The sequence below is a fragment of the Zeus faber genome, assembly GCF_960531495.2.
Source record: "Zeus faber genome assembly, chromosome: 16".
Lineage (NCBI taxonomy): Eukaryota > Metazoa > Chordata > Actinopteri > Zeiformes > Zeidae > Zeus > Zeus faber.
In genome coordinates, this window is record NC_137202.1 from 5,296,396 (window position 1) to 5,323,122 (window position 26,727).

Here is a 26,727-nt window from a genome sequence, read left to right on the forward strand (position 1 = left end):
TTGCATAATTATGATGATGGTTGTTATGTTATTATGTTTATTACGATACTTACTCGCACACCATAGGGAAGGAGAGGCCCACAAAGGCACTGGACAAGTACTCCGTGTACATCTCGTTGGCTACTCCTTCCAGGTAGTACTTCTGCCACGTGTCCTCCTCGATCTGGCGGGACAAAAAAAAAAGCGCGCAGAGCGGTCATACGTGGTCGTGGCGCACACCGAGGCCTTCAAACAGCATGGAAAAAAATGAAATAAATCGCAAACAAAAAAGAAAATCGAAATCAACGTGCTGAGCAGATGCCTCCCCCCTGGCCGTTAGAAACAGATCGTTTTGGAGACATGGGAACGCTGCTTTGATGAATGTAAACACCTGGTCGGTTTCCAGCTCTGGAGACGCTGAACAGACTCGACACCGGAGACAGATGCGTCAGGGTTCCCACGTTTGAATTCACCGCTTTTCGATAAAGCCATTCCATCGGACGGCTGAGATCCCACTGAATGAAAAACCAACTCTCTGCATTTTTAGAAGCTCTGTAAAACTCATTTGGTTAAATTGGCCTTTTTATAACGTCACTCGGGTTCGCATATTGTCGCTTTTATATTATCTATTAAGGTACTTTTACTATCTTTGATGCACGGTAACTTCCTGTATTTTAAGTGATTCTAAATTCTGTTATTTTTCTCACTATTCTAATGGATGTTAATTGAATAATTGTGTTCAATCTTTATTTGCACAATTGTTTTGTATCTGTGTTTTGTAACCTCTTTGTAACCCTTTTTTAGACGGACAAACTCCTGTAACATAATAACAGCAATAATAATAATAATAAATAAATGAAAGAAAAAAAACAAATACATAAACAAATAAACAAACAAACAAACAAACAAATAAATAAACAAACAAATTAATGAATACAAAATAAATAAATACACAATTAAATAAATAAATACACTTTTAATAACAAAAAATATATATATATTATTATACAGCCGAAAACAATCATGTGTTTGCTTAGGAATAACTTTTATTTTCATTTCTGGGGCTTTTAAAGAAGTCCTGCAGTGCTTAAATAAAACTCCTCACTTGGAATACATTGTGGTACGCAAAGAAATGGATTGCGGCCACAAATAGCACCATGAATTGAACATCAGTTGCGTCCGCTCTCTTGGTCTCGGCCTTAGTATCCGATTCACAAAAGATGTTGCGCGAATGATATGCCAGCGCAAACACGGCCATAAGGTTTTGCTGCTGAGTGCAATTTGCCCTTGTTTTGCGGTGTGTGATAGCAGTAATCCATGTGGCAAAATAAATAAGGGAAATACAAATGTTGTTGTGTACCTTCACAGGTATATACTGTACAAAGAGCAGATTGGCACCGCTGCCTTTATTTTTGTCCACGCAATTACCAACAGCTCTCTGCAGACGGGAAAAACGTCACTCTAACTGCCTGGGGCCATTAGCGGCGGTGTTTGTTCAATTGGACGTTTTTTTGCAACAAGGCTCATTTGCATAGAAAGGGGCCAAATTTGCACGAAATGTATGAATAATACCTCATTTAAATACGCGCAAATATCACCGGCGCACGGAGACGCTACTGCTGTCTCAGCGCAGTTCGCGGTTCATTTCACTGTTTGCTTTGTGAATTAGACGTTCTCTTTTTCTGTTATTTGCGCCGGTTTAGCAGCCGCAAGAGCCGCGCCAATCCTTTTGTGAATTGGCCCCCTCGTTCCTACCCTCTGTGGAGAGCGGTGACGGGGGAGTTAATGCTAATGGTGCACGTGGTGTTACCTCGATGAAGGACCTCATGGAGAAGAGGTTGGCCAGCATGGTGGACAGGCCCTGGGCCAGACAGCTCTGGGCTATGAAGCCTGCCTTCAGCTCAGCCAGACAGATGGCATCGTCTCCTTCCTTCCAGTTCCAACTTGGAATGTTCAGCAGATGGGCCTGGAATAAGACGGACGGAGATGAAAGGCCACGAGAGAGCTCTGTAAATAATGTCTGTTTCACAAATTAAATAACAAAAAAATTACGGTCTAAATCAAGCGGTTCCAATAGCCAACTGGAACTAGTATAATTTCTTATAAAACAGCAATACTTTCTATCGTACCGCATTTAGAACCTTAGTCCATATAGATATGAGAATATTAAACGTTGGACTTACCTTATTGTGATATTGTAACATTTGCGTAATTATTCTGATTTTTGGATGGTAGTTCTTGATGGAAATGACCCTACAGATTGAAACATCAGGGGCGTTAGACATTTCAAAGGGGCATTCCACTCCACCATCAACTTTTCAAAGATCGTGGGCCTCCGTACCTCATAATGTTTGAGGCGTCTTCGGCATCAGGATCCGGACAGTATTTGTTGGCTAGAATTAGGCAGGCATCTGCCGACTCGATCTGCCCACACGAGAATAGATGAACAGGGCAAAGAGGACGTGTAAAATACCTAATTGTGTACCAAGACAGCCTTTTCTTCTTTTTTTTTGTATAAACAGTGCTAAACATAAGTCAAAGCAATTGCAAGTACATAACCTTGTACTTATTGTCTCAAGTCAATAAGAGGTAAATGATGACGAATCAACGGCGTTTCCCATAATGGCGTATGGCAATTGTTAGTCTTGAATCTAGTCACTTATCTGTAATTTACTCAACTCTGTCATTGGGAGTTGGACCACAATCAATATCTTCACTTTAATAGTTTCCATTATCATGGGCCATTTATCAATACCAAGAACTCAAGAACGACTCATTCTTGGAGTGTATGCTACTCGGTCGGGTTTCCTTCCCTCTTCGCGTTATCTAAATGCGTGTTGGGATACGTGGGCCAAGTCGCTGACCGGCATACAGTATGTTGGCCAAAGTGAGAACACATCCGAGTATTTACGGTGTTCTTGGCTTGAGGAGTGAGATCAGGAAGAGTCAAGCGAGTCCACGAGAACTTGTGCCCAGATATTGATATTTGGCCATGAACTTGTTGCGTCTCCCCATGACACCCAGCGGCAAAGCCCCCCAGACGGTACCTTCACTCGGGCCAGATCGTGAGGGTTGAGTACCGATCCCTGGTAGAACTCTACTTGGGTAAAGTGGCGTTTGAACAAGGCTTCCAGCTCAAGATTAGGGGAAATACTATTACACAGAGAAGAATAGGGAGGGTGTTAGTCCAATTACTCTGCTCTGTTCAATGTTTTATGCTCTTCAACACCTTCAATTGTGGCAGGAGGGAAGAAAACAGGAACTTACTTATGGAGAAAAACAATTTCTACATTGACATCATCCCTGTCCTTGTGTAGGAAGTCTTTGAGGAAGTTGGAGACACTTTCGAGAGTAATATGACCACAGACCACAATGTGCCTGGAAGGAGGGGGAAGAAATCATCTTGAGCAGGCAATGTAAATCACAACAGACTCTGGCACTCTTCCCACAGAAAATCAGTCACCCAAAACCACGCTCAAATCTAACTCTCAAAGGTAGAATGAAAAATCTATTTACATGTCAAGAAAATGTCTTTTCAAAGAAAATATGTATCAGAGTTCTGGCTTTTTTGCCGTAAAAGTGAAATTTTCCCCTCCGTCTTATGAAAGTGGTTAAATTCTGCACGACAAATGCAATCAAACACTCAACTTTGAACCACTTTAGAAAGCCTAAGATATAATCACACAGCCCACAGTGGTTGGATTGCCATCCGTTCTCAATATAAAAACTGTCCTTCTGGCCAAACCGCTCCTTTGTGAACTGAATGGATGTTGACATGTAGACATGTACATCAATATTCTCATGCTTTTATACAGGACGTTACTAAAAGCTTCCAAAGTCATTTGGAGGCCTGTGGTTGACATAAAGTCTAAAAAGGACTTCAGGATATTTGACAGGTCCTTGGACAGATAAAGTAGTGCATTATAACCCAGGGAGGGATCTGCCAAATGGTGCAGAGGGCTGATTACAGCAGGAAGAGACGACGAGGTTAGGTTGGTACAAAGGGCTGGGCAAAGGTTGTGTCCCGGTTTGTCCTCTGACTGCACTACCCACTGAGGAGATTAGGTCCAACCACGGCTCGGTGGTTAGATAAGCTCAAATGTGCTTTGGTACCATGTGGTGCTTCAGTAAATGTTATATTTTAGTGTCCCAAAACTTAGAATTATGCATCGACAAAGACTTTGACGAAGCCCTTGCGCAACCAAAAACCGATGCTTCCCTAACCCTAACCCTAACCCTGCAGGGGGGGCTGGAGAAGTTAGAATTTCACCACACGCCAAGTATCTAAGTGGGAAAAAAATGACATGAGATAAAACGCCATGCAAAACGAAACAAACCTGAACAAGCAAAAGTGTGAAATTCCACGGCATTTTACAGTATGTTATACGAAATGAAAGAAAATCCAGAGACTTGGTGTGCGGCAAGAATCCAACTTAATCTCGTATCATTTGACCTGAGCTGGAGGGAAGTATAACCGTATAATTTAGTCTGTACAATAGGATTCAGTCTGCATCACTATTCAGCTATGTATGATATGCCATTTAATCCCACTAATCCGATTTAAGGCATTTTCTACGCTTCGTTTATTCTGCAGAAAGCTGAACTACCCCAACAAAGTAAAAACCTAAACGGCACCGCGTCATATGCCAAAACCCTGAACGAGAAACCAAAATATGATCGGCAAAGTATAGGCCCTACATTGACTCAGATTGGGCTGGACACTGAGGCGGACGCCATAATTGCCTTACAGAGACCAGTAAGGCAATCTCCGTAATGACAACGGCTTATCCACTATGTTACAGAATCTGCCCGGAAAGGCTTTAACCGCAATAATTTGAAGTCATTGGGTTTTGAGTGAGCAGTGAAGACTCACACTGCATTAGGTAACTTGTTCCTAAAAAACAATGCGGTCATCTCAGTTCACCGTTCGAGTTCTTCAACCATAAACAAACATATACACTAGATCCCCGGCAGCAGGCCAAAACTAGACTCCCATGCACGTAAAGAAATGGAGGACAGCTTATACTGTTCAACATCCATTACTGTCCAATGAAATGTTATAGTGCAATGACCATAGCCGTCTTTATTGATAATAGACGGTAACCATACTGGAAGGCGTTTTCGCACCGCAGGAACTTTTTCATAGTTCTAGACTTTTTGGAGGAACTGTCCCTTTTTCTGTCTGCACTGCAGGAACGAGAAACGATCCTAGGTCTTAGAACGCCATTCTTTTTTAGCTCCTACTCCAGGGCGGGGACGAACCGCCGCAAGAGGAACCTGCAGTGACGAAAGTGCTCGGTGATTGGTCGACCGTATGAGCCTATGCAGCACCTACGTTTGGCCAAAAAGACGCTTCATTTAAAGTGAGCATGTCTTTATCTACACACAATCTATTTCCAAAACATTAACACCGACATACAAAACAGAAAAAACAGCCCCACCGCCCCGACCTCGTCGCCTACTCGGACCGACCCTTGACCGGGGCGGACTGTCTTCAGTACGCTGCAACAGAGTCTCTGGGCAGCGGCCGGCCTACGCACACTCGGCGCCAATAAAACAAATAACCAATAAAAATAAAAATAACCAATACAAATACTGTTTTTATTGTAGATGTATTCATTACATTTATTTGATTTTAACATTTTTAATTAAATGAAACAAATATCCTTGCACGGTGTCCCGATGCATGCCTTGCCGCACAAAAACTTCTAAATCACGTCTTGCAGATCTAATACGAATGAGGTATCTAGTTCCCAGGGGACCTCCCCGGTTTCTAATTCCCCTCGGGGAGTCCCCGGAACCGAAAACGCCTGTAGTCCAGATCAGCTTCTCCTACCCTACATCAGACGGCCCGGGGAGGCAGAACTGAAGTGGGCTCGGCAGAAAGGCGCGGCAAACACGGCCTGGGTACGGCGGCGTCTGGACGACGCAGGACATAATGGTCTTCACAGATGCTGCCTCTGTTCCTTGAGAGACTCTACGGAGCGGCTGTAATTGCGCGGTTGGCCCGGGGGATGAGCAACAGGGCCGTGTGGTCCCGCAAGCTGATGAGCTGAGATCTCTGCGGGCAGCCAGCGATTGTTGGCGGGAGATTCTCAATTCAGGAGATGAAGGACACTGTCATGTTTTCCTACTCTCTGCGCCCAGATGCCCGCCGCCCCCGGGGTAAAGTGAAGTCGAGGTTTGTGTGGCACAGCATTGCCGTTTTTTTGACCCTCGCAAGCTCACATTTAAAAACAAGCTGTACCTGTGTACATCACTGGGAGTGGACGTTTACACATGTGGATCGTCTCAGATTTCCTTTGACTCCAAGGGGATCAGTAGAGATAACACTCGTTGAAAACTGTCCAAAATGTTTTTTACTAATTCCTAAAGAGGCATTCAGGAGACAAACTACGCTGCAATTAACTAGAAATTAAGCTGGGGCCGGGTAGAGAAATCCACGTTTTCCATTTTCCAAACGTAAAACTTCAAACTTCAGACACAAAATTCAACGGAAAGGAAGGAATTGATACTGGCACAAAAGGGCGACAGAAAAAAAAAATCGCAAGACACCAACTCAGAATCGGAACAAAATGGAAAGGAGGCCTCACACAGCGTGCACCAAAGAAGCATGCGGGGAGGGAACAGCCCAGTACACCATTTAGACACCAAACACACAAACAAAACAAACAGAGAGCTCAAACGTCCGCAACATGGTACTGTTCTAATCCTTAGGGTCAGTGGGAAAAGCTTCCCCACAACGGAGCATCAAAGCAGTGCATAAGGATGTTCTATATCTAAACTATACAGACGTCTATCTCTCTCTCATCCAAAGAAACTGTCCGGGAGTGCACAGGTGAGTTGTCATTGACAAGGTGGGGGTTTGAATAGAGTTTGGCTGATCCAGCTTTGGCTGGTACCTGTTCACACATATACAGATTTTTCTGAAAACACATTTTCCCCCCATGTCTATGAAAAACATCTCTGTCCACACAAGAACACAACAACGCTGACATAAGCATTCCAGGCCAGTAGGGGGCGATAATATCTCATAACACTTGATGTCAAACACCACAGAAGGACATTAGGAGCATGACATGTATTTTATATTTTTCGATATTCATACACAACACTTAATGGGCGCGTTTCCTAAAGTTGGAGAGACTTTTAAACTTTTATTGGCGACAGCATGGACAACGCCGTCGGGCGTCCCTCGTAGGTTCCTGACGCGCGCGCGAATGTGAAAGTTGAGGTCACGACGTCAGCGTTTTCAAGGTGCTCCGTTTCAACCTGTCTCAGCGAATGCACGAAAACGGACTCTAGAAAAAACTCCATCCTGGAAGACTTTTTTCCAAAAGCTTTGTTTCCAGTTCCTAAAACGCCCTTTTTGTGTGGGCGGGAGGCCAAAACTACAGAGGAAATACTATGTTTTCAAAGATTTCCGTATACGTGTGGACAGGGCCTGAGCCACACTTTCCACAAAGCTTTCTGTGACTTTGTGTCAACGTTTTCAGGGACGATACTCCGCAACAAAACCTGCACCAAGTACTAGCAATGAAACACAATACGGCATAAAACTTTTTGGCAGGACTCTTCAGGCCCAATGGTGTGAGACTCTTCGGGCCTCAACGCCTCGGACTGCTGGACCTCACCAGAGCTGGAGGATCTCCAGGTTCAGATAATAAAAGTTCTCTCCGGCATTTTGAATCAGCCATCTGGACTTGCTTATTAGGCACCCAACCCAGAGCTACGACCGGCGAGCGAAATCGACTGGCTCGGTGCGTGGGTGGAGCAAAACCACGGCAGGACTTTGACTTTGCCGAACCTGGAGATACCCACCGCCGGCCTCCTACGCCGGGCATTCGGAGGTGTATGTCAGGGTTCAGCCAGGGTTGAAGCCGGTTTCAGGGCCTTTGTTGCAGCTAATGGAAACCACGGAGCCGTAATGGAAACCACAGAGCCCCGAGTGCAGCGGGAGCCAAACTGAGCAAGGCGCTTGTCATTACGATATCAGAATATGGAGTCTGAGTTCTGTCACCGGGCTGATGAGTGCATGCTACACTGCACAGAGCTCTATATACAACACCAGCATGAAACAGAGGATCGGTATGGATCCAATACAGTTCCTCTCACTTCCAAATGACCCTCAAGGCCCATTTCATATGACAAGACTGAGGCAGAGACATGAAAAAAAGGGATTTAAAATAGTTCCTAATGTATCATGACCTCATTGTTTGTGAGCACCGTAATCAGTCAAGTATCTGTAATCTCTTAATCTCATTTCCATGACACAGGCTTTTTTTTTTTTTTTTTTTTTCCCCCCTGTGCTGACAAGTACAGCACTAAACGATAATGCGCCGAACCCCCATGGCAACAATAAAACCACATGACAAACGTGTTTTGTGCATGTGTCAGAATCTCTACATACACATACCGAGCACATCCACGTTTAAATGATTAGAAGAGCCTAGTGCCACTCTGTGTCTTTGTGTTTAGTGGGTAGCTCCTGATTGTTACCACATGTACACACTGTAATGCCTGGCCAGAAAGCGTGGAAGGAAGGGGGCTGGGGTGGGTTTGAAAGAAAGAAAGAAAGAAAGAAAGAAAGAAAGAAAGAAGTGTGTGAGAAAAACTACTCTTCAGTCTTGACAAGGCCTTCTCTCAACACCCGTCTGTGAGTCTGAGCTCGGGTCACTTGCCAAACATAACATCTCATCAATCTGGTCTCGGTGGCAGGCAAAGATCACCAAACAAAGGCCGCTCTCTGATGCCTTGTAGAGGCATCGGAGAGACAGCGAGGGAGAGAAAGAGAAGGACAAGAGAGTAATAGAAAGAGAGAATGAAGGAGAACGGGCAGAAATGGAAAGGGAAAATAAAGTATAAAATCCAAAATATATACTGTATATATAGAAATCCGACTATGCCTACCCGGGACGCGCCCGTCTCAGTGTAAGATACGCCTGCGCTGAATACCATTCGGGTTTGAGCCACGAGAGGAAAGGGACAGCACCAGACAAACGAGTTCAACCGACACCAAAGCTACGCACACACACACACACACACACACACACACACACACACACACACACACTTTCACAAAGCACCCGGAACCTCTTCGGTCAGAGGCTTTATTATACACATATGACACATCACAGTTCCCTCGAGATGACACCCCAGCGCCACACAAACACGAGAAACCAGGCAGGCATCAAAAACCAAGCGGGGCGAGGCAAAAGCAAAAGCAAAAGCAAAAGCAAAAGCAAAAGCAATCGATAGCCTCCAATGGGAGCGAGGCATCCAGCATTCAGGGTGTGGGAGTTGACTGAAGATCAGGGCCAGGGTGAGGGTGCGATGGGGCGGGGCGATGACCGACGGCAGGACGGTGGCTTTTTCTCACGAATCATGACAAATATAATAAAGAGTCACGGTCGCCGAAAAAAAAAGCCATCGGATAGGCAGGCGGGACAGAGCATGCTGAATATGATGCAGGTGAAGAAGAGGAAGAAGGAGAAGAAGAAGAAGAAGAAGAAGAAGAAGAAGAAGAAGAAGAAGAAGAAGAAGTGCAAAACCGAAATCAATGAAAATCAATGATATCCTGCGATGGTCATTGAGATTGATGAGGCTTCAAAGAGCCCACCAATAATAATGCAATTGCAGATTTGGGGTCTTTCTAGTTCCTCGGATATGAACGATCCTTCAAAAAGCTGAGAGTAGGGGTTTCATGACCATTTCTTTTTTTTCCCCCCATGATCATTGAGCATCCCTACAGTCCAAGGTAAATTCACCGAGGGCCGCGAGAAGCAACGGGGCGAGAGACAAACTCCAGAGACGTCTTAACGCAGAAGCACCACAGGTTGACATTGTCGAGTGGATGGCTGGGCAGTCATGAAAGCTCTAGTTCCAAAATGAAATCAAAGCGCAACAGAGGATGTTTCGGGGGGGTGTGGGTGGGGCGGGGGGGGGGGGGGGTGAATGTCACACAAATGACTTTAGGTAGCAGAGAGAGAGAAAGGTAGCCAGAGGAAGCAGAGAAGGTCAGAGGCCGAGAGAGAGAGAGCGAGAGCGAGAGCGAGAGAGAGAGATAGAGAGCGAGAGTGAGAGAGAGAGATGGAGAGAGAGACAGAACGGGGCATGGACATGTGTGCGTCCTGATGGCGCAGTGTGACTTCACATCCCAAACAAGTCAGGTAGACAGACCCTCCCCGGCAAACTGCTTAAAAGAATTAGGCCGTGTAGATGGGGGAGGGGGGGAGGGGGGTGGGGGGGGGGGGAGTCACACAACCACACCTTGACTGGATTTGAACTTACTTTCTGCCTCGTGTCGAGTTATAACTCCCTCCGTATTTCTTCCGATTAAGGATGAGAGCAGCAATTTCTGGCACGTAGCGAGCAAACATGGCCTACATGCGTGGAACAGAAAAGAAAGAAAAAAGGGCATGCAGAGAGGGTTCTACCGCGCACAGAGAAAACAGCAGAACCATCTGGAATACTTACTTTCTCCCATTAACCGCACTATAGGAACCGCCATATTTCTTGCGGTTTCCTATTAACTCTATGATTTCAGGGACGTAGCTGGCAAACATGGCCTGAGGAGAAGATGGGAGACAGAAGAAGAGGCTAAAAAAGGAGACGACCACGCCGCAGGGTGTGTGGCTGGGAAGTTGGCGCTTGAATCCAGATTTCTGAGGGCGCAGAATGGTTGAAATCTAATTTGAAAACTTAAAAAAAAAATAAAAAAAAAAATGGAATTGAATTCATGATCATTTAAGAATTTCAAAAAATAGATATATTTCCCAGTGAGAAGAGTCGTGTTTTTTTTAAACGCGATCCTTGGTCGGGCGGGGGGGGGGGCGGGGGGCGGGGGGCGAAGGGGCGAGAAGGCCGTCGCTACCGACAAAACGACCGCTTTGCGGTGCCCTAGCGCCTCCCCGAACGGCGGAATTATTTCCAAAATTATTAAAAGAACAAAAACAACCTATGTGCCATGTTTTGTCCAACAAACACAGACGATCTGGCAGGGTGATTTGAATAGGCTCACCTGATGATCCACAGCTGCAAAACACATTAAGACTCATTAGTTGGTTCTGGAAAATGAGCTGGATGCATTTTGCAGAGGTTCACAGCCTTTGGTTCTGGCAACGTTTTATCTCTCAGGGTTCTGACTGACTGGTTCTTTGGGGGGGGGGGGGGGGGGGCGGGCTGTTGACTCTCGCTGGCAACTCCTTCACATCTATTCATCTAAGCTTCTATCTTAGAAACCACTAAGTACCCTTTTTTTTTTTTTTTTTTTGTAACGAATACACGCTCGCAGCACCGGCTGGAAACGTGCACCTAAGTGCTTCCAGCGAAGATGCGTGATGACGTGAGTTTGATGCGAGGCCGGGGCTGAGAGACTCGGCAGACGGGAATAGTTACCGCGACAGAGGAGGCGGCCTAAAGACTTCCAGACCTCTCATCGCCGGGGAAACGGAGAAGTTCATCGCGGCTGCCGCCGCACGCTCCCCGTCTCCGCCGCTACAGCTGGAGGTCATCAGTCAGGAGGCGGTAGCCGTGCAACTGCTAAACGCACTAACTATTGCCTTTTTTTTTTTTTTTTGTCGCTTGTTCCTTTTAGTCTAACTCAATGATGGAGGACGGGCGAGGGTTAGGTTGACGGTTAGGTAAGGTTTTGGGTCAGTCAACGACATTTATTACACGGCTCCAGGGAATACTCGTTTCTGATTGGTCGCTAGAGCGGCAATCAGAGGTCAGTTATTTTTGAATAACGGCTGTTGATCTGTTGATAATGACCGTTGCCATGGGAAAACCACTTTTCCGCCCGGTCTCACGTCCCTCGTATCGCTCCGCCTACATGCTCTTGCACGGCAACACCACCCAGTGGTCTCATCTTGTGGCACTAAACACAAACTGCCCGGGAAGACTTGGGATGAAAGCGGAGGCCCAATTTCACACGAATGAAGATAAATAGGTTTGTCATATTTAAGATCTTAGCGGAAGCTCTTAAACTATGCAGTGCGGTTGTAAAATAATTTTAAAAATCAATATTCCATCTCACTGTGTTCATTTGCTTGGTCAGTAGCCGTGTAATAAATAGGATAACGTGCAGCCAGCCGGTCATTGTCACACAGCGACTGCTCGCCGGCTGCACGCCACCCCGTCCCTGTCCATGCGTTGGCGGTGTGAGGTGCATCGGGTGGAGGCCTCTAGCAGGGCCTCGCCGCCCGCTGGAGAAGAGGAAGGGCGGAGGGATAAAAAGAGGGAGGCTGCTTCGCTGTGGTCGCAGTCAGGCTGGCCTAGGCCTCATCTCCCTGCCCCTGTGTTTGTTGGAATTGTGGGAAGAGACACGAGAGGGGGGTGGGGGAGGGGGGGGGTGGGTGGAGGGGGGTTTGTCCTGAAACCGAAACTGCTTCAAAAGAACAGTAACAACATTATAGGACAATGCCTTAAGCTCTAAACGGACGCAGGTATAAAAAGACAGGGGGTTGGGCGGGGGGGCTGTGACAAAGGAGCACATAGTAACTAGACGCTTCAGTTGGAGACGTTATAACACAAACAGTGATTTATCCAGGAAACAGAGTTTTAAGCTTTAAATAACAGTGTTATGCTAAAATGTCAATATAATATAGACTTACGCTTAGCATCTAAACACTCTGCATCATCTATCATTCAGTTATCCACACTTTTTTTCCACAGCTCTACATGGAACATCGATGGGGGCAAGCGGGTTTCAGGAGGGGACGAGAGGAGTAAAGGGGGGGTGGGGGTGGGGGGATGGGGGAGGCCGGATTTTTTTACCAAACCGCCGAGGATGAAGAAGACCATGAACAGGCGCCCCAGCGTGGTTTTTGCATAGACATCCCCGTAGCCCACCGTGGACATAGTCACCATCAGCAAGTACACACATTCCCAGTAGGAGAGTGACTGGAAGTTTTGGAAGTTTTCCCAAGGATCCCCTGAGTTTTCCACCTAGAAGCAGGAAGAGGTTTGACAGGACGGGAAGGACGGAAGGACGCGGTCAGGACCGGTTGTGAGTTGGTACAGATAACACCTTATGAGAACCAGCTGCAGCACTTCATGCAGCCACTCAAAAATGATTAGAGAGAGTAAATTAAAAGAGCGCCACATTTTGGGCTTAGACTGACATCTAGTGGTGAAGGCTTCACACTGCAGTCAAAGCCCAAGAAGCGGTCTTCCAGTGCAGCAATTATTTTTGTTTATTTCAAGATCCTCAGCTTGATCTCTGGGACCTCAATCTGGGAAGACTTTAACTGTTAGATATGATTTTTTCCAACTACAATCAAAACAGTCATGATTGTACGTGCTGTAATGGTTCTTCTAACCTCTTGAAGGACCCCTTCAGGGTCCCCGGGCCCCACATTGAGAACCACCCTCCTTGTGCAAATAACTAAGAAACTAACATTCATCTTGAAGCTCACTTGAAACAAATTGCAGTCATTTGGAAGCAGACGTTGATTGGTAATATTTGTATAATTGGTTGATCTGATTCCATTTCTGATCTCTTTTTAGGAAGCACTCTCCAGTCGGGGAGGTGGTGTTATCTACTGGCTGTTATCTGACGCCACCATTAATCAGCTCAAGTCAACATAATGAATGGTTAAATCACAGGTAGTAGTTCAGATTTGGTTTCATAATTTGTTTCATTAAATTTATGATTGTACCGCCACCCCCGCCCCCATCATAATATTCCCTTCTTACTCATCCCGTTCTTCTGTATATTCACGCCTCTTTATATTTGTCTGTATGTTCTCTGCGTTACGTGTCAGCCCCTTATCTGTCCACTCACCAAATGTATGAATCCGGCTGCAGTTAGCCATGTGCTGATGAAGATGGAGCACAGATTCACCAGCTTGATTGAATTGCTGCAAAGAGGAAGAAGAGAAAGAAGAAGATTGGGTGTTCGGGCTTCTATGGCCGCCCTGAAAAATCTGCGGAGAAAGTCTGTCCCTCTCCAGTGTATAGATTCGTCTTTAATAGAACGCGTCCGCGGCCGCCAGTTAAGTGTCTGTAATCATTTTAACATCATAACACCCTTCCTTCGTGTTCGCTGCCAACGGCAAGCGGGGGAAAAAGGGAATGAGAAACAGAAATCATGACATGCGAAAAGGTTATTATTTCTTTTGGTGAAGAATGATCGTAATCCTTCAAATTGATGACCTAACTTGAGTCATTAATATATCTTTATTAAAACATTTTTCTTATTATTTAGCTTGTTGATTAATGATGATGACTGCCTTTGTCATTATTATTCATTACTAAAATAATCCCATCAATTACGAAAGTTGCGAATCATAGGTTATTAATCGAATTTTTTCTACAGTTCGATTCTACACATTTCAATATCACAGCAATGTACTTTGGTCGCAAACTTCTTAAAATAGGTGTATGTAGACTTCATGATATATACATTAAATATGTCATTCGACCATTTTAACCCTTACAACGTGCTGCTTGGATGCGTTTAACAATGAGGTTACTTACCTTGTTTTCAAGATGTTCAAAAACTGTAAAATCTCTGAGAACTGTATCAACCTCAGAGCTCTCAGGAATCTTAAACCTGCACGCAGGGAAGAAAGGGAGGAGCGGGAGAGGGAGATAGAAAGAGGGAACAGACAGAGGGACGACGTGTCAATTCACACGTGTTATCGCACAAGAGAAGGGCGTTCGTTTGAGGCGTATTCAATGTGAAATGTGGCCAATGTGCCAAAGTATTACAACACAACGAAAAAAAACAGGAAGGAGAGGACGTGAATGGAGGGAATGGAACGATGGCTCAGTGAGAAAAAAAAAGGGAAACAAAATGGCAGAAACGCATTTCTGTAGCACCCGACCCGCCCACCACGAGTAGAAACGCCGTCTCATCCGGCTTCACACAAAAAAGGACCAGATTCGATGTCTTTTCTCCATCATTAGTGAGACATTAGAGCGCCCCAACTTGATATGCACAAGGGGTCACAGGACTTTTCCAAGAGTGGTATATTGATATTTTATGGATATATTCTTGACACAAAATAGATGGATAGTTGGATTTGTTAAATTAGTTTGAAATATATCAATTAATTTACAAATATCTCATTGTCATTACATTGTCATACAATTACATACATGCATACAATCCATTTGGAGCTCCTTCCATGCTCTATGATATAATGTAAAACTCAAATTACCATGAACCTGTTTGGTAATATGAAATGCGAAATATCAGCACACTGCAGTCGTTTTTGCAAAACAGTAACCAGTCATTTTGAAAGTTTTGTATAAACTTCTTTTATTCTATTTTATCCATCCATTAGCCAATCCCAGCCCTCATTGGGTGAGAGGTGGGGTAGACCCTGGACAGGTTGCCAGTCTTTCACAGGGCTGACATACAGGGACAAGCAACCATGCATGCTCACACTCACGGTCAATTTTTGGAGTCACTGATTAACCGAACCTGCATGTCTTAGAAATGTGGGAGGAGACCGGAGTACCCGGAGAAAAACCCACGCAGGCACAGGGAGAACATGCAAACTCCACACAGATAGAGTTTGCATGTAACCTTGAGTTTAAATCGGGAACCTTCTTGCTGTGAAGCGACAGAGCCAACCTCTGCACCACTATGCCACCCTCTATTTCATATTATTTTCAAACTTTTTCTGAAATTATGTATTTATTTATTTACCAAACCTCACCAAAACAAATTCCCATAATGTAAATGTTCCTGGAGAAATGAATCAATCTGTTGTTTATCGGCCTAAATATGAATTATAATGCATGACAATTAGTGATGCCTGCTCCAAAATAATAATACACGTTAAAAAAACAAGAACATTTGTCACACTCCTTACTTCCTGTTGTTGTAACTAAAGTATCGGCATAGCGTGACAAAAACTGTAGTAATGGCTTCGGTACTGCGACATCCGGGAAGATAAAAATGAACGTTAAAGTGGGAAACGTGCGTTTTTGACTTCTTTTAGGCTGTGGAAGCGCTTGGGAGGAACATGGCCTACATTACGTGCGCCTGTGTCTGCTTCCAAAAGCAGCTCGCGTTGGGATTACGGAACAATGCAACACCTGCCTCGTTGTCTTTTTACATAACACTGCACACTAATCCCAGGGAGTGTGTGTAGTTTACGTACGTGTGTGTGTGTGTGTGTGTGTGTGTGTGTGTGCGTGTGTTTGCATTTATGAGCATCTGTGCTAAAGAGGGCCTGGAGTTTGAGCTAATAACCGTCCCTCACCCACGAGAGAGAGAGAGAGAGAGAGAGAGAGAGAGAGAGAGAGAGAGAGAGAGAGAGGGAGAGAGAGAGAGAGAGAGGGAGAGGGAGAGAGAGAGAGAGAGAGACAGAGGGAGAGAGAGGGAGAGAGAGAGAGAGAGAGGGAGAGGGAGAGAGAGAGAGAGAGACAGAGGGAGAGAGATATGAGGAGTTACATGGATTCTTTCTCAGGTTCAGTCAATGGACAGAAAATATAATAAAATGTAAGTACTCTAGTACACTAAAATTAAAAAAAAAGTGCTTTTGACCCAAGGCAGTTGTTCAGCATATGAAATGCAAAGAGAAATGGACAATACAATACAAGACCAGATAAGATAAGATAAGATCAGGTAAATAATATAATGATATATTCAATAATAATATAATAAATAAATATTAATATTATTTATAATATAATATCAATATAACTAATATGATAATGTATTATATATTGATATAATAGTAATATTCATCAATTGTGAAGATAATCTAAGATAATTTTTAAGCAGAAAATAAGTAAGCGTCCTTCCATCAACACAAAAAAGCACACTTTTTATTCCCTGTTTTGTGAAGTAACAAATACATAGAATTCGTCCCGAACGCCTAATCCTAATCCAACATGAACCTGCTCTTCTTCACCCCGTCTCTGAAACAGAACGTCCCGGACCAGAGCTCTTACCCCAGTTGAACAGGACTTTTAAACAGGACCAGGCCGAGTGTAAAGTTCCGGTTTGTTGGTCAGTCTGGTCCTGGGCATGGTGCCCGTGGTGGCCCTGCCTCACCCTGTACCCGTTCTGGAACAGGTCTCCACACGACTTCTTGCGCCTCCACGTCTCCGTCAGGACCTCCTCGCTGCGAGGACGGCGGTACACCAGCAACCTCGGAGGAATCATGGTCGCCGAACGAAATCCCAAAAGGACAACCTTCCTGGAAAAACGTCCTCCCTCAAAACCTCCCTTGTCGAAAACGTCCTTCTTCAAAAACCTGTCCTGAAAACTCTCTGTCCTCAAAAATGTCCTTCCTGAACAACCTCCTTCCTAAAAAATTTCCTTCCTGAAAAACCTCCTTCCTGAAAAACGTCCCTCCTTCAAAAAAGTCCTTCCGTTTAACATCCTTCTTCAAAAAGCTCCTTCGGATTAATGCCCTTGCTGGAAACGTCCCTCCTCAAAAACCTTCAGGACGGATATGGGGCTGTGCTGGAGAGCCAGAGGGGTCTAAAATGAAGAAGCCCCATAGAAATTCGCCTCAAAATGTTCGATTCCTAAAACAAGATGCTTCTCCCATATAAAATGAAAGTAATATTGCAATCAAAGGTCCTTCGTTTCTTTCCTCTCCTAAAATCCCCGGCCGACACCTCGTCACATCCGTCTAGACGATGACGACTGGATCCCTGTGAACAAAGCCTTGGCTCGAATGTAGGTGGAGTGGTCGTCTTTTTTCTTTTATCCTTTTTTTTAATATTATTGTTGTTATTATTAATTTTTGTGACAGTGCTCTTAATCTCCCGAGCCCCACAAACAAATTTCCCCGTCTCTCATAACCGCTGGATGCGGGACATTACTTCTTAGTCGGGAGATTTAGCGCTTACCGCCGCAAAGCTGCGCGCAGAGGTGAGGCGCGGCCCAAAAAAGCCTGAACCCTGCGCGGGATTTGCCCGAAGATGAAAATGAAATGAAAATAAATAATGCGCAGTGGAAAACATGAACAATAATAATCCTCACTTTATGGCAGGTTGCCTGTTGCCAGGAAGAGACATCGAACCAAAGACCAGCGCGCACAGAGAGGACGCGGTAATCTGCGTTTTAACACCAACTTCATGTTGAGGTCAGTGCCCTCATCCGTCAGTTCGGCGGAGATGGAATTTGAGAGAATTGCAGTTTAAAAGCTTGTCGTAGGAGGCGCATCCAACACGATAAAAGGGCTTCCATGAAACCCCAGCGATTTAGCTGCATTTATCTATTGTTAGAATTGTGGTTATAAGCTCGAACAAATGCCAAAAATGAGCATGAAGGTAAAAAACGAGTGCACCACCACTGCACAGATTAAATAATGCAAACACATACAGCACATCTAACTACAAAAAAAAAAAAATCCTAAATAAAGCGGGTTATAGTGCTGGTTTACGAAGAAAACAGCAGGTATCCACGAGGTGGAATCCTTGTTTTCACCTGCTCAGGCTGCTGTTTTGAGCCAGTAAAGCTTATGGACAAGTTTAAGCTTCACCAGCATTTCAACCGAATGTAAACACACCTTTTGATCAACGACCAGTCACCTACACGTACGCAGTGACATTCTACCTTATTTCCCTTGAACCAAAAAGGGCGAGTACAAGTTGCAGCCCTGAGACTTGCTGGGATATATTTTCTCTTTCGTAACGCAGCAGGGATGGCACATGCGGAATCGGGGGTTATATACCATATGGTGAAGTGTGAAGCCTTTGAGACTCAGGGCTGCATCAATAAACTATATCTAAAGCGAACGCAACCAAATATTACGGAGTGCTTTACAAATGTAATTTTAGATACATGTAATCCTATTTGTGTTTGTATGTTTCTTTGTGAACGAGCGTTTACGCATGCGTATAGGCCTCTGTGTGTGTGTGTGTGTGTGTGTGTGTGTGTATATGTCTTGTGTTTATGTTTGCTTGTGCATTAGGGGATAGGGGGATGGTCTGAATGAAGCACAGATGCCAGGGAGGGGAAAAAAACAAACTCTGAATGAATTTCTGGCGCTGTGTGTGCACATGTGCCTATATGAGAAAATCCCTTTTCCCACACATGGCAAATCCTCCTGTGCACACACACACACACACACACACACACACACACACACACACACACACACACACACACACACACACGTGTCCGCTGGCCAGATGCTCATTCAGAGAGGTTTCCCCAGCCTCTGGTTCCATTGAGACTCGAAGCGGACCATCCCGGGTCACATGGCCTGGCAGCGCCCGGACGCCCGGGCCTTTTATCAATCAGTGCCGTGGGGATGTTTCAGCCGGGGTAATGCCGAGAGTCACCCAGCTGGGAGAAGATTACGCTCTTCTACGCACTGCACGCAACTACATACACACATAGACACACTCACACGCAACCAGAGAACACCGTGTTCCACAGCCTCCGCACGCCGTGGAGCCCCCCCCCCCCATGCATACACATGTTAATTCATAAAGCATGAAAACTCACTCCACCCCCCCAAACCCCACCTCCCTCACCGTAATTCATCTCTTCGTACGTGTGTGTACAGTCGGCAGAGACACGTGAGGCCCCTGCCTGGCCGGAGGGCAGCCATCGAGAGCCTTAAGCCTGAAGCAAATGAGTCCCCCCCCCCCCCCCCACTCCACCCGCAAGGCTCTCTGGGCTGCAGAGCGACAGTGCGCGGATACACCAGCAGGGGGCAGTGTCCGGTTAAAATCCAACTGTGTGTGTCCCAGGTTCCTCCTGCAAACTACTGCACAAACTACACTTTTTGATTGATATTAACAAATGAGTTTTTCATAGTGCGTGTTGGATACAACACAACACAACATATATATATACATACATATATATATGCATTGTTGTATTCAATGCATTATAGTGAATAATGCATTGAACAATAATGCATTATTACATATCCATTAACACAATATTGCACAATAATGCATACTACATATTTTGTGATTTTCTTTTTGTTTTTCTCAATTCTGAAAAACCTGCAGGGCAGAATACAATGAAATGACTTTCATGTCAGTACCAACGGAACTGCAATTTCTTTCAGCTAATTTTCTTCATTTCACAGAGACGGTCCCCTCCTTGTTTTTCTGATTCAGAGGTAAGAGGATGCAGTTCATTTGCGAGAGAGGGGGCGGCGGGGGCTCCGTGGCTTCAGTAGCTGAGAGTATCTTCCAGCCATATGCTAATCCACCAACGACGAAGGCCCTCGTGGGAGCCATGCTGAGTTCAAGTACGTAAGGGGATAATTTTTTATTTTTTTTCAAGCCAACAACTCTCACTTCTCCTTTCCCATGAGCCACATCTTTTTTTTTTTTTTTTTGCTCCCCCTGCACTTCTTAATAAATGCCCAATTTGTAGAGGAGGGGAGGAAATCACTGGGTGACTAAACCACCGCAGAGCAAGGGCCACAACCCTCGTTTTATTATCCGTCTATTACTTGACCGCCTCTCATCTGGAGCAGGTCCGTGCAGAGACCTTAAGAGGGGAGTGTGCTCAAGGTTAAACAAAAAAAAAAGAAAAGAAGACAGCATTTTCCAACCAAATCTCGATTCCCATTCAAGCTTAAAAAAAAATAAATAAATAAATAAATAAAAACAGGCATAATAAAAAGGTCACCACGGACATCAAGGGGCAAAGAGGTGGGTGCCAGTTTGCGGCGGTCCACATGAGTACTGTTGGGAGGGCTGAGGAGGTCAGAACTACAGGTCAGAACAGCCGCACCGCTCCCCAAGCTTCACTTATCCAAGTGGTCAGAACACACACCGCGGATCGGATGACTGATCATTAGGAAAACAAGTCAGCGTTCCCAGCATGACAAAATGGAGATAAACGAGAGGGGCAGGCGGGGGCATTGATTTTTACCATGTGTGTGTGTCGACCGCAGGATAACAAGGCGGAAGTCAAAGGTTACCAAAAGGAAATAATTTCAAGACAAGCATCGGCCATTCTCCAAATCTGAGGGAGATCAATCATCATCGATGTGAGAGTGTGATTTCCAATCAGTCTCTCGATCTGCGATCACTGAGAATACGTCTATAACCCCTCAGATCCAGAACACTGACGGGCACCTGAGGCGCTGAGCGGCATTCAAAGTATAAAACACTGTTCATTTGAAACGTGACTCAATTCAATATTCTCCCGCGGCCTTGAAGTGGAAATCCATGAGATGGTCTGCGTTGGGTAGATTACACGACAAGTCCCAGAATTCCATTTGGAACCCTGGACGTATCTATTCAACATCCGCGTTTGCCCTTGTCTGGGCTCTCAGACAACGAGTGGCGCTGGTTCACCAAATTCACCGCAGCTTCCTTTATACTCGTAACGGCTGGATCCTCCTTCTCCGTCTGCGTGAGGGCCGACTTGCTCATCTAGTGAACCGCAATGTACCGAAAACATCGAATAATTCAGGGGGGTTTTTTCTATCGTTTTTTTTGTTTTGTTTTTCGAAACTCTATTTACGTGTATCTCCACAGAAGCATAAACCAGGCTTTGCGCACGCATATCAGGGTGTCTTTCCCGCCACCAACAGTGGAGACGGCATATAGAAGAGCACATGCGTGACCCAAATATTCATTGAATGGCTGTTTCTTAAACAGCGCCAGTGAAATAAAGTATCAAATATGAGATAAATAAACAGAATAAATGTTATGGACTGGGCGAGCCCAGCCAAGCCCAGTTAACACACACACGCTCTGCACTATTACTGCATTTCGCCAGCTGTTTTTATTAATAGAACAGTGCCGAAATAAACCTGCCGTGTTGTTTGTGAGAAAGTCCGTTTTGAGGAGAAAAAAAATAAAAAAAGAGCATCGTTCACCACCTCATCGCAACAGATAAATAACACGCAAATCCACGCCACCAAGTCTCGGCCATCTCCCGAGAACAACGAATACGGACTTTGGCGCTGACATTTGCTCTGCTCTGTCTCGGCATGCGGCGCGGAGTGGGCGAAAGGCGCAGCTAAGTGGGCATACTGTATGAGTCTCCCTCAACACCAAGCTCCCCGTGTTTAATGTGCACCACTCACTCCGAGCATGTGAAGTGCGGGTTCGCAGGCAGTCACCGCTGTTTCCGAGTCTTTCATCACCCACCGCCCTTTAACACGCAGGGAGGAGGATGAGGACGCCGCATTAGGGATTCCAGACCAACAAAGAACTTGTTCTGGGTCTATCTTACTCATCACGGGTCTGGCTGACGAAATTCGTGGGGCCACTGCAATCGTTCCCAAAACATAACGTCACTGTTTTGGGGATCAGATTGCTGGATCCCACTTGTGTTTCCTGATTGCACAGACTGCTTGACTGCATTTGCAAAAAATACAAGAAATAAAAAAACTTGTTTGACAGTATTCAAAGACTCCCAGGCCCTGGATTTGCATGCTGTGGATGCATATCAGGAGGTTATATAATGTGTGTTACCGTACTCAAGTGTGTGTGTGTGTGTGTGTGTGTGTGTGTGTGTGTGTGTGTGTGTGTGTGTGTGGTTGTGGTGCGATTAGTACTAGAGGGACAACAGATGGCTGCCGTCAGGGATGCAGCCAAATTCAGTGGAAATGCAAGTGGATCGATTAAGATATACACTTAATAAACCACAAAACATATCTTCATTCTATATAGATATATAGATATTCTCTATTTCTGTGTGTATTTTTCGTTTCGTACTACTATTTGTTTTAATCAATTTTCTTTGTTTTTTTTGGGGGTTTTTTCTCAGATTGTACAGCTATGCAAAAAAATATTCTAAATGCTAACTGTCTGTAGAAACGCACCAATCCAAAGCAGGACAAATTCCTCGTACATGTAAATGCACCTGGCGGAATAAAGTCTTTCTGATTCAGATTTGTGTGGTTCTCACTGTGCATTTGGATTACAAGTTGAATAAAATAAATATCCAGTAAGTAAACTAAGCTGAAGTCTGAAAAATGTATATATAGAACTGAACGTGTTTCAGAGCGATGCTGCAGGACAAAGGGGGAAAAAAATCACATTATTCTCACTCCCTTTGGTGCAATGTAATTTGGGCCACTGCACTCCTTATGCAGAGAGAAAAATAGGCCATTACATAATACAGGCCAGGAAGTTTTCCAGCGTGTGTATACTGTATATATGTGTGTATGTGTGTGTGTGTGTGTGTGCAAGTGTGAATGAGCCCATTAGAGGGAAGTTCTGCGCGGTCGTCGGGTGTAACAGGTGCAACGGCCCACGCGCACCGCTGCGGTTACCCTCAGAGCCTGATCCTGAATCGCCTCCCCGCCCCTCCCACCACACACACACACACACACACACACACACACACACACACACACACACACACACTCTGTTGTATTTCCCCGCTAGCCTGCGCCTCAGCCTGACTCATTCCCACTTGCGTTTGCCCCTCAGCCCGCCCCATCCCGCCCCACCCCCCACTCTGCTGTGTCTGTGTTCCCTGGAACAACAGAGCAACCCAGCGCTGTCACTTCCGATGATGAGGGGAAGTTGACTGCAGCCAGCGGGCAAGGAGGCCTCAGAGATACTCTCCCAGCGATGGGGGAGGTTGGGGGTGGAGGGGTGGGGGGGGGGGGGGGTGTCGGGATGGACGCGGGGTGGTGTCACGGGTGGGGTAACTGGGAAGATGGAGGGTGAAAAAAAATACACGGCAAAGAAAAATAAAATGGTGGTTGAGGGTTGGGAGGACGGAGGACAAACAGCGCGACGGAAAAGGAGGTGGAAGCAACCGGGGGTGGGGAATGAAATGGGAAAAAGAGGTGGGGGGGGTGTGAATGATAAATGGAGAAAATGAGAGTCAGATAGATAGAGAGAGAGAGAGAGAGAGAGAGAGAGAGAGAGAGCTGCACTCACCCAGCCAGCTCCTGTTCAAGTACACGGAGACAAAGACGGGAGGAACGGTGAAGAAGTCGACCACCGAGTTGACCTCGAGCCAGAACCACAGCTTGTCGTTGGCCGCGATGAACTGCAGGGGGAGACAGGAGCCAAGGTCAGGACGTGACGGGGTTGACAACGACCCGGGCGTGCGTGCACCATTATGATGCATCCCCGCCCACCCCCCCAAAAAAGAACGCTCGCAATAGGTTCCTGCGAAGCTCGACGCTCAATGACCACACGATGCAGCTTCATATTTCTTTATCTTTTCACGCACCACATTCGTCATGCACGTCAAAACATATAATAATGACACGCTGGTTTTGTTCCAGATAATAAACATATTTAATGCACAGGTGGGCTGTGGAGGAGTCCATTCATTTCCACCTCATGTTCATTTACTTGAACATATACATAATCCTTTATATAAGTTCAGGTTTTTTGTATTTATTTTTCATTGATTTAAACATGTGTAACGTTGGTTATTTAGTGCCCTGTTATTCATATTTAGAGTTGCGATAGGTGTTTCACCCCTCTCGTGTCCATTTTGGTTCGGCTACGTCACAATATATGTTCCCTCCTGTTTCATTTGGGAGGTCCGTTTGGTGTTTGTCGTCTTTCGGTTCACCCCGGTTTAAGTTCATTCTTTAGTTTGATCCAACTTTAATTATTTGGTAGATATCTTCCCCTGCACCTGTTTTTGCGACCCATCTTAAGTTGTTCATATTTTTTGGACATTTTTTCAGGATGGTCGATAAATCCCCTGTTTTTGCACCCCCTCTACCTGCGACTCCTCGTGTCTGGCGTCCTGCTCCCTCACACTTCCCCTGCAATCTCCAGCTCAAGGCGGCGTGGACGCCTGTGTCGGCCATGACGCACAGCGTTTTTCCCAGTGTCGACATTGGAATAACATTCGGGGCCGTTCCACGGTTTGAAAGTGAGGAACTTCCTGGGACCTGATCTACAGTGTAGTGCGACAGGGGAGACGGCGACTCGCTGAGTCACGCACACGCTGCCGGGTGTAGGCGGCTTATCACGTTATTTACTTATTTACGTGGTCTGCGTTGGAGGCGTGGACCGCTGGAGCCCTGCTCTCGCACGACAGCTACAGGGTGGCGGCGTTCTCACGGGGCACGCTGCACCTGGGGGAGCGTGCGTGTGTGTTTGTGAGGGTGTTTTAGTGTGAAGCGTGTGCGTGTGTGTGATCGCATGCATTTGTTTGGTACCCACTGAAAATGTGACTTTCGTCCTAATAATGTCCTGATTAATGTCCTGAATTCTAAACAGTGAAGTACAGCGTAAACATAACAAATGCAACGTTATCTGTGCACCTCTACATGTAACAGCAGTACACTATAAAACCCACTTTCCCGGGACTCCATCTCCACGTGCACACAGTGCGACACACCGTGCACTTTGGTTTCGGTGCAGAGATGTTTTTATCCTGTATTCAGCCTTAGTGATTGACCAGCTCCTTGCCAATGAATCAAAGGGGGTGAGGGAGGGAACGATGGGAGTCACTCCGACCTTTGAACTGATCCCTGACTGACTTGACTCTGAGCTTGAATTTTTTTTTTCTGCTTTTTCACCAAAATAATCTGTTTCAAGGAAGTTTTTTACATGGAACATGAGGTCATCCAGTACGTGCTGTACATGGGTATTTTATTTTAAACTTATTTTCTCATCTTTTCCTCAAAAACGTGGGGGAGGACTTAGCCCTGTTTATTTTATACCATTTATACCAGCCGCCACTGCATTCTTATAGTAATGTCTGTGTGTTTGCGTGTGTGTGTGTCTTCTTATCCACAGCACTCCTGGAACCCGGAGTACTCACCCGCAGACCAAAGTACAGGAGGAAGAACACGTTGAACGCCATGTCGATCTGCAGCGTGAAGTCTTTGTAGAAGTTCTGACAGGACTCTATGGGGCTGGGGAGTAAGAAACAGGGCAAAAGAAAGACAGACGAAGAGAGACAGACAGGGAAGAGAAGGTCCATTAGCGCAGCCGTGCCACGTTATTCACAATGAATAAAATAAGAGGAGAGGGTGCAACGCGGCCCCAGACATCCTCTACCAGCGACACAGCGTCGGGCATTTTGCGTTTTTTTTTTGAGCAGACGATGATGCACTGTGATCCATTCGCGTTGTCATATCACGCATATTCATGTTTACCCTGCGATGAGTAACAATTATAGAGCGGAAGCTCCAAACAAAGCAATCGCGGCAGCGTGGCACACGGTTCCTCACGTGATCCTTCGCCTATTACAGTTTACTCCTGGGTAATGGGGACGATCCCACAGTGGGAAGCACATTAAGTGAATATTCATTATCGTGCGGTGGGCTGAGGGCTACCTGTGGAACTGTATAGCCTGGCAGGGGAAATTAACATTAGTCCATTAGAAGAATCAACAGTGTTGAGTCCCAGATGCTCAAATCAAACACTGCACCACACACACACCCTCTGCAGGGGAAGGGGGAAGATCTACGATAGGGTTCACTTTGTAAATCTCCGTCTCCAGAGCCGGTGAACCGAGGGCTTAACCGTGTTCCATTAAATCGTCTCAATGCAAAACACAGGGAACGGATCTATCAGCAAACACGTGCACTCGGGTGCGGGGTAGAGGATGTGTCGCGTAGCTGAGATGGTCTGCGCTGATGGCGTCGGGCGCATCCGGAGGAATTAAGCAAAGTTCAAGGCGACTGCAAAACCCTGTCCCGCCTCCAGGGCAATTAGAATGAATTGAATTTGTGAGATTGCGGATTTAAAAAGCCACTGAATGATTTAATTTAGCTAAAAGGTATTTCCTCATAAAGCACCATCAGGCTGCACACAGTCTGACGGTGCACTGACTCCTCCCAACATTGATCTGGCCTGACTGCTCAATTATTTACTCATCACCAGCGTCCCCACACAAGCCTGTACGCACCA

At 45.7% G+C, this 26,727-nt stretch overlaps 1 protein-coding gene across 1 annotated transcript in view; it reads right to left on the reverse strand.

Annotated features, from left to right (window-relative positions):
* Nucleotides 1–26,727, reverse strand: part of LOC307242606 (calcium-activated potassium channel subunit alpha-1-like) — a 178,923-nt gene that overhangs the window by 53,606 nt on the left and 98,590 nt on the right. Inside the window, exons 4-15 of the mRNA XM_080017121.1 lie at nt 25,634–25,727; nt 23,779–23,890; nt 14,461–14,536; nt 13,766–13,841; nt 12,757–12,927; nt 10,456–10,547; nt 3,247–3,357; nt 3,027–3,132; nt 2,321–2,403; nt 2,163–2,232; nt 1,790–1,945; nt 54–163 (exon numbers count right to left, since the gene is read on the reverse strand). Coding sequence (XP_079873247.1) covers nt 54–163; nt 1,790–1,945; nt 2,163–2,232; nt 2,321–2,403; nt 3,027–3,132; nt 3,247–3,357; nt 10,456–10,547; nt 12,757–12,927; nt 13,766–13,841; nt 14,461–14,536; nt 23,779–23,890; nt 25,634–25,727 — 1,257 coding nt within the window. The remainder of the gene's footprint in view (nt 1–53; nt 164–1,789; nt 1,946–2,162; nt 2,233–2,320; nt 2,404–3,026; nt 3,133–3,246; nt 3,358–10,455; nt 10,548–12,756; nt 12,928–13,765; nt 13,842–14,460; nt 14,537–23,778; nt 23,891–25,633; nt 25,728–26,727) is intronic.